Source organism: Cucurbita pepo, chromosome 2, assembly GCF_057944985.1.
Source record: "Cucurbita pepo subsp. pepo isolate OVF chromosome 2, ASM5794498v1, whole genome shotgun sequence".
Lineage (NCBI taxonomy): Eukaryota > Viridiplantae > Streptophyta > Magnoliopsida > Cucurbitales > Cucurbitaceae > Cucurbita > Cucurbita pepo.
The window spans coordinates 11,464,140-11,471,811 of record NC_141799.1 but is presented as its reverse complement, the minus strand read 5'-3'; the positions used below and the strand labels follow the sequence as shown (position 1 = coordinate 11,471,811).

Here is a 7,672-nt window from a genome sequence, read left to right as displayed (position 1 = left end):
ACCTTTATTGGGTTTGTAATACACACGAAAACTGACTTAGGAACTTCTAGACCATCCAGAAGCTTAGATAGGTGTAGGAGCATTAGGTGTAGGAGCTTCTGCATGAACTTCCTAGAGTCTAGATTAGGTGTAGAAGCTTATGCATGAATTTCCTAGAGTCCAAATTCAAGCTCATGGTAACTTACTAGGTCATGGATGTTTAAAAGCCTACGGTAGGCTACTTACCAACTATTTTTATGCTCACCAGATATTACTTTTTTTTTTCTCAAGTGATCAGCTGATTGGTTGACGTGGGAAGGAGTTATGCGACCACAGAGAAAGGTCATTCTAGAGAGTCAGTTCTTTTGGTATTTTGGCTATAGTTTGTTTGGTATCTCCTACCTTGGTCCCCGATTTTATATTAATACTCAAACAATCCTTCCAAAATAATAGATATATTTGATTTTATCTTTTAATGTTGTGTTATTTTTAAATTTTCAAAATTGTTTTATCGTACCTTTCTTAACACATTCTTGTGATTCAAAAGTCTAGATCATTAGACCAAAGCGTTATGAGCAATTTTCATGAAGAAAGCTTGGAAAAAAATGACTCCAAGTCATCGAATCTAGTGGTGGAATATTGTTTTCTTTAACTTTCTTTCCAAAACCCTAACCTCTTCTTTTCTCTTTCTTTTTTCTTCTTTGTTTTCTCTATCCTCTCTTTTTTAATTGGCTTCATCATTCCCATGGTTCCATCATAAGACCATGACCAAGACAATTTGCTCGTTATGCACCAGCTTCACGTCTCTAACTAGTATCTTCATCGACTTCTCCCATATGAAGAATCCTCTCTAAAGAAAAGTGACTCATGTTCGATAACATATGAAGAGTCTGGGGTATACTTCTACGGTATAAACATATGGAACACGTTATGCACGGTGACAAGTGTAAATGGTAGTGCTAATTTGTATGGCCACTAGTCCTATATTCTCTAGGATCTCAAAGAGACCTACAAATCTTGTCTTCAACTTGCCCTTCTCCCAAATTTCAACACCTGTATCATAGGTGCAACTTTGAAAAAGACATGATCACTAGTAACAAACTCAAGTTCCTTCAACTTGCCCTTCTCCCAAATTTCAACACCTGTATCATAGGTGCAACTTTGAAAAAGACATGATCACCAGTAACAAACTCAAGTTCCTTCCTACGAGTGTCTTCGTAGTGCTTTTGCCCGCTTTGTGCCTTCAGTATTCTTTATCTGATTTTTTGCACTACTGCATTAATAATCTAAACCAACTCCGACCCTAGAAGTTGTTGCTCACCTACCTCTTCCTAGAAGATAGAAGTTTGACACCTACACTCGTATAGAGTCTCTAAGGGGGCAATCTACATAGTCACATGTAGCTATTATTATAAGCAAACTCCATTAAGTACAAGTGTTCATCCCAACAACCAGCAAAGTCTATAACACAATGTCCTCAACATGTCCTCTAGAATCAAGTTCGACCTCTCAGTTTATCCATGCATATGTGGATGAAAAGTCGTACTTAACCTCAGTTACATACCCAACATCTTATGTAGACTCTTCTAGAAGTGCGAGGTGAACCTTGTTTCCTGATCTCACGTGATGAAAATTGCAATACTGTGATGATGGGCTATCTCTTTAACATACAACTGAGTGTACCTGTCCACTTGGTATGTGATTTTTCTAGGAATGAAGTGAGTTGTCTTGGTCCACATATCTATGAATGACCCAAATGATTGTGTAATTCTGCTTGGTGTTTGGCAAATCCAAGATAAAGTCAATAATCACGTCTTCCCACTTCCATAGATCAGCATTAGCAGTTGCCACAACCCCGAAGGTCGCTATCTCGGTTTATTTACCTATTGAAAGGTCAGACATTGACCTACGCACTCAATTATTCTTCATTCCATGCCACTAGTAAGTAGTTTTTAAGCCCTCATACATCTTCATACTTTTAGGGTAGAACATATAAGACATATAGTGGGCTTTAGTGATAATATCCTTCCCAATTTCCTCATCCCATGGTATGCATAGGCGGGCTTGCCACAACAAGTTGTCATTTTACGAGACGTAAACCCCTTTGGCCTATCAGTCTCTTACTATTCCTAGATCTTTTTGAGGTACCACCTAGGCTTGACTATGGCCAAGCGTATCTTAAGCTACTAAAACCCAACGAAAGAGAAAGATACGTGAATAATAATGTAGGTGTATGTGTCTATATATTGCATAAGTGGAGAAGTAATATATGATCATAGTTCAGTGAGATGATGCATATAATACTTGCATGCATAACTTGACTTCAATTCTTTATGAGTCGAAGATATATACTCATAGTATTTTGATCATATTGATAGTACATTTTATATCATGATATTTCATAAGGCATAACTGTGGTCATAACGTCATATTAGCCATACTCAACATACATGGAAGTATATACATCACATCAACCTACATTAACATAAAAGTTCAATAACATGTACATAAATATCACGTATTGTTATTCATACAACAGACCCAACCACGCTCAAGGCAATCCAATAGTAAATTTACTTACGATTTTAGGCTTAAGTAGGTGCTCCTAAGCTCACCTTATCTAATCATTCAAAGGTTTAGCTTTGATGTGATCCAATTTCACTTTCTTCCACGATGTTACTTAACCTAAGTCAAACCTAAACAATGAGAAATAATCTTAATTGGCTAAAATAGTAGTTCACTGACATTTTCGAACTTTAAATAGGTTCAAAATGCTTATGATCTAAAATAGGTAAATCGAGCCACAATTGGCCATGTCGAGCAAAGGAGAGTCGGTTGGAGCCACCAAGTCAAGCGCAAGGGGAAATGGCTATTGGAAGTTGTACACAAATTATAGCCTAGAGCTGCATGCTTATTGCATATGATACAGGCAGCTAGGAGCATATAGAGGGATGGGTTGCAGCCATTTAGTTCTGAGCACGCATCTGCGATTTGTTGGGCTTGCTTCGTGGATTAAGGTTCGGTTGAGCGCACTCAAATTGGACCGTCTAAAGAATTCGTGGACATGGGGCGAGGCTGTTAGGTTGAGCATCTGTCTGCATTATGGGTTAATTGAGAGTTGGATGTCACACTGATGCTTGACAAGGGTGTTGCCTCATGTCCATTCTAAACCCTTTTACCTTACTTCAATGTAAGTTAGTTATTTATTATTTTATCATTTTAATTTATGTGTATGTCTACACTTCTCAAAGTTGATTGTTATCAAAATACTATAGGGAGATACAAAGGTTGTCAATCCTTTCTGCCCATAATATATGCTATGAATGTTGTTATTGTTCCTTATTGCTTGCAAGCTTATAACGTTACTTTCTCAAATTGATTTTAAGATGTTTTATTTAACTTTCTCTCACCTCCCTTTTTTAAGATGTTTTATTTAACTTTCTCTCACCTCGCTTTTTTAAATTTGTTTTTTAAGAGTGGGGGTCAGAGACTTGATGGTTGGTTGAGATTGAAGAACTGACGTTCTATTTACGAGAAGTCTTTGACGATCTTTGACTTTGGAATCTTGTATGAGTGAGAATATCACAAAAGTTGATAAGATTGATAGTTAGCTGGCTACCTAGATGAGATACCCATCCAAGAATTGATGCCCACGATTGAGACCGTGGGTCAAATAAAGTCATATGAACCGGTGGCATGAGCGTGAGGGTAGCTCGACGAACTCTATTGCCCACATGGAGGAATACACCATAAAGCCTCCTCTGAGGTCCCCTTCACCCTTTGCTCGACACTTAAACCACTTTGACCATTTTGACTACACTTTCAAATGGCTCACAACTTCTTTATTCAACACTTGGATTCTATTGACATTGTCCACTTTTAGCATAAACTCTCATGACTTTGCTTTTTGTTTCCGTAGCAAGTCTCACACCAATGAAGATGGTGTTTCTTACCTCTAAACCCATGATCATCTCTGTGGGACTACTGCTCCCAATAATCTTTAACATCCTCGTTCTGCTTTATATGTAAGAGGGACCTATCGAGTGTCTGAATGCTCACAAAGAGCGACTCTTTATGCCTTCCACATTAAATTTGGTGAATTCATTAGCTAAATATGAGATGACTTTAGTTGAAACATCGTCAATTGAAAGCATTGAGAACCCTTACATGGAAGCCCCCTTACTTCAAAACATAGTGGGAGAGATGCAAGAGTCAGTGGAACAAGGTCTTATGTACGAGACATGAATTAACCATGTATCAGTTAAGAGAACTATGACCATCATACACAATTTCATGACAGAGACTGAAGCAATATACTATAGCATCAAGATATTCAAAAGATAAAAGTCATCAATTTAGCAACCCTACCTATAATACAAATACTATCCAATTGATAAAAAAAAAATATACATATGCAAGATAGTGAAAAATGTTGTACATGTTAGAAAAAGAAATATATTTTTCCATCTCATAAATTTACGTGTACTTCATATTAGAACGTTCTCACAAAGAAAATTGTCTCACTTCACGAAAAATTAAATAACTCTCTATATTTAATTTCTTAAATAAATATCAAAACCCATTGACAAAAAAAAAAAAAAAAAAAAAAAAAAAAAAAAAAAAAACAAAACAAAAAAGAAGAAGAATAAGAATGATTTTTTTTTTTTTTTTTTTTTTTTTGTATCACTAACGCTTAATATAAACATGAGATCTCAACCACCTTAATTAAAACAGGAGCCACATGTAAAAATTCACAACCACCTTAATTAAAACAGGAGCCACATGTAAAAATTCATATCAAAATCTCGAGGAGGCACATGTAACAATTCATATTGTCCCTACTCAACGCCACATGTAACAATTCATATCAAAATCTCAAGTTTTGAAGTTATCTCGACCCTCTTCGAGCTTGTCTTTGACACTCGTGTCGTCTCTCTCTCGAACTTAGCATATGCCTTAGCTTCAATGCACATTCTTGGTGCATTGGATGATGCACCGTCCTCATCTCGCATCATGACACTTCTCAATCTTGGAACTCATGTGGTCGGATAGATGTCACTTGAGGGTCCCCTTGTCTGTCTTGTGTGGAGGTCACAATCTATAATCTTGGGACTCATGTGGTCTGTCACTTGAGGGTCACCCCTTGTCTGTCTTGTGTGGAGGTCACAATCTACTTCATGTTAGTGATGTTGTGACATGCTCCTTCCGGCAATAAACGAGGGTTTTCTTCCTTTCATTGGGCTTGAAAAGCCTATGATTGGAGGGAGGCTCGTTGGGAGGTTTTCTTCCTTTCGTTGGGCTTGAAAAGCCTATGATTAGAGGGAGGCTCGTTGGGACAGGAAACGTTCGACCTTCCACTAGCCTTTTCGTTCTTTTTTTCTTTTTTTAATGAAATTGGGTCGGTTCATGACCTAGTTTTTGTGCGTATAAACTTGAAACGAGCCCAAACGAACTCAAATCCAAAAAGATAAAAACAAACCAACCTAACCAAAAAAGTTATGAATAATGAAAATTTGAGAAAAAAAGAAAATGAAATCTAGTAAGCTTTTGAAAAATTTGGGCAACTCTCCCTCCACACTCATTTTGATTCAAACTAGTTTCTATAGCTTCATCGTGGGCTAAGGAGGCCTATAACTCATTAACATGAAATTATGTGCCGCTATTGACTCACGAACTAGAACCTGTGACCTTTAAAATTGGAGAGCACTAAGAGACCTTTAAAATTGGAGAGCACTAAGAGACCTTTAAAATTGGAGAGCACTAAGAGACCTTTAAAATTGGAGAGCACTAAGAGACCTTTAAAATTGGAGAGCACTAAGAGACCTTTAAAATTGGAGAGCACTAAGAGTTTTTAGGATAACCCTAGATTAGTCAGATTATTAAAATGTAAAGGAGTCGATGTCCAAATTTATAGGATTCAAAACAGACATATTATTGATTCATGGCATTCCAAGTACAGAAGTTTGTAGGATAAAATGAAGAAAGGTTGAAGAAAAATGAATTAGGCACGCCCAAGAAGAAGATTGGCTATAACCAAGATGATACTACAAATATCTTCCACAATCTTCCCATTGCCTGACAGCGCCGATGGGTCCTTCGGCGGCTGCGTGAAGCTGTCCAGACAATCGCCGGCCTCCGTCATGGCTGCAGACGCCTTAATGTTGACGCCATTGTAGTCACCTTTCCCCAAGTTGTTCTTCCCATCCTCGATGTCGCCGGCGGCATCGTCATACTATTCAGCACAGGTGGCATATCGCTCTTTAAGCTTGGGATCGACTGCCTTGGACGCCAGGGACTGGGCGAGGGCACGGGTTTGAGCAACCTTGTCGTGGGCGAGGTTGAGGGTGAAAGTGGCCAGCCCTTTTAGGTCTGTAGTGCCAGCAGATTTCAACACGTTAAAGCAAAAAGAAGGGTTTCTAGTTTTCTTGCAGATGGTGGAAACGATGTCGTCTTGGAAAGCCGCTTGCATGGGCAACATCCCATTGAAGAACAGTACTAAAACGACAATCCTAAAGACCGCAAGAAAACTAGAAGATGCCATTTTTTATTTTGATTTTTATGTCTTTTTTGCTCAATTAACCCGTAGGGAGGGTTCACATATTTATACACTCACAAATATTCCTTTTAATAGCTTTCACGTTAGAATTTTAAGTAAAACGCTATTAAAAGAAAAACGAACAAAAATAGACCGAATAGGTTAAGCTTTTTTCTCTCTAAACCCAATCACAAACTTGGCTTAGTTATCATGCACTTTTTTAGACAATACACCGTCTTGCTCCATGTGCCACTCTCGTGTTAACCTTGACTACACATGAGATTCATAACTTTACTCTCTTCTTAGTAAGATTTAACTGTTCTCCCCTACTTAAACTAATAATATTTATTTTACAAAAAAAAAAAAAATCAATGTTATTAATGTAATCTTGAACCATAGTTTTCATGTATGTGAGAGGATAATATTGAATAAATAACCTGAAGAATATATAGTACATGAATAGTGCTAATACGTCGACAAATATTTGTTTTGCCAATATTTTTTGTTGTCCTCACGAAAAGTAGTCCTTGCCATCATTGTGTGTTTTGACGTAAGGAATGTGAGTCAATAAACTCGACATGGTTAAAATCATGGATGTGGGAATCGTGCATTGAGAAGTTAGTAAGTCAACAAGCTCGACTTCGTTAAAATCATGGGATGTTGAAAAGTTAGTAATCATGGAACATTTCGGGAGAAATCATGAGATAACGGAGACCAATCTCAGCCCATAATTTTCTCCAAGTTTGTTAGAGGCAATCATGAGATAACTCAGCCGGAGATTTTCTGGGTCGGATAGAGGCAATCATGAGATAACCCAGACCATCCTCAGTCCGGGAACTTAGAAGTTTTTTGGAGTTAGCGAACTACTACGGAAGGTTTCTTTCTAGGACTTATTCAAACCTTGACATAAGGAGTTTTTGGTGTATGGGCTAATGCTAGCACTATTTTATGGTTCAAGCATGGTGTACAACGATGCCTCGAGAAAAGGATTGGGGTTGCGTGTTGGTGTTAATGAAGAAGTGATTGTATATGGCTCCTAATAGCTTAAAAAATATGAGCGTAACTACCTAACCATCGATTTGGAGTTAGCAATTGTGGTGTTCACGTTAAAAATATGGTGACGTTACTTGTATGGTGGAAAGGTACAGGTAGTAAAAC

General features: G+C 37.7%; 1 protein-coding gene across 1 annotated transcript; it reads right to left on the bottom strand.

Moving 5' to 3' along the window:
* Positions 1-5,980: 5,980 nt before the first annotated feature.
* On the bottom strand, positions 5,981-6,520 carry LOC147793694 (pectinesterase inhibitor-like). The gene is made up of 2 exons (XM_087121374.1): positions 6,302-6,520; positions 5,981-6,211 (listed from the first exon to the last, which is right to left on the bottom strand). Exons 1-2 carry the CDS (start codon positions 6,518-6,520, stop codon positions 5,981-5,983), a joined length of 450 nt encoding a protein of 149 aa, XP_086977500.1.
* Between the last annotated feature and the right edge of the window lie 1,152 nt (positions 6,521-7,672).

What these genes read in the sequence shown, in the direction of transcription:
- LOC147793694 (XM_087121374.1), bottom strand. Translation starts at nt 6,520, where the DNA reads ATGGCATCTTCTAGTTTTCTTGCGGTCTTTAGGATTGTCGTTTTAGTA. An exon ending in TCAACCTCGCCCACGACAAG is followed by an intron (nt 6,212 to 6,301) that starts GTTGCTCAAACC and finishes TGTGCTGAATAG; the next exon opens with TATGACGATGCCGCCGGCGA.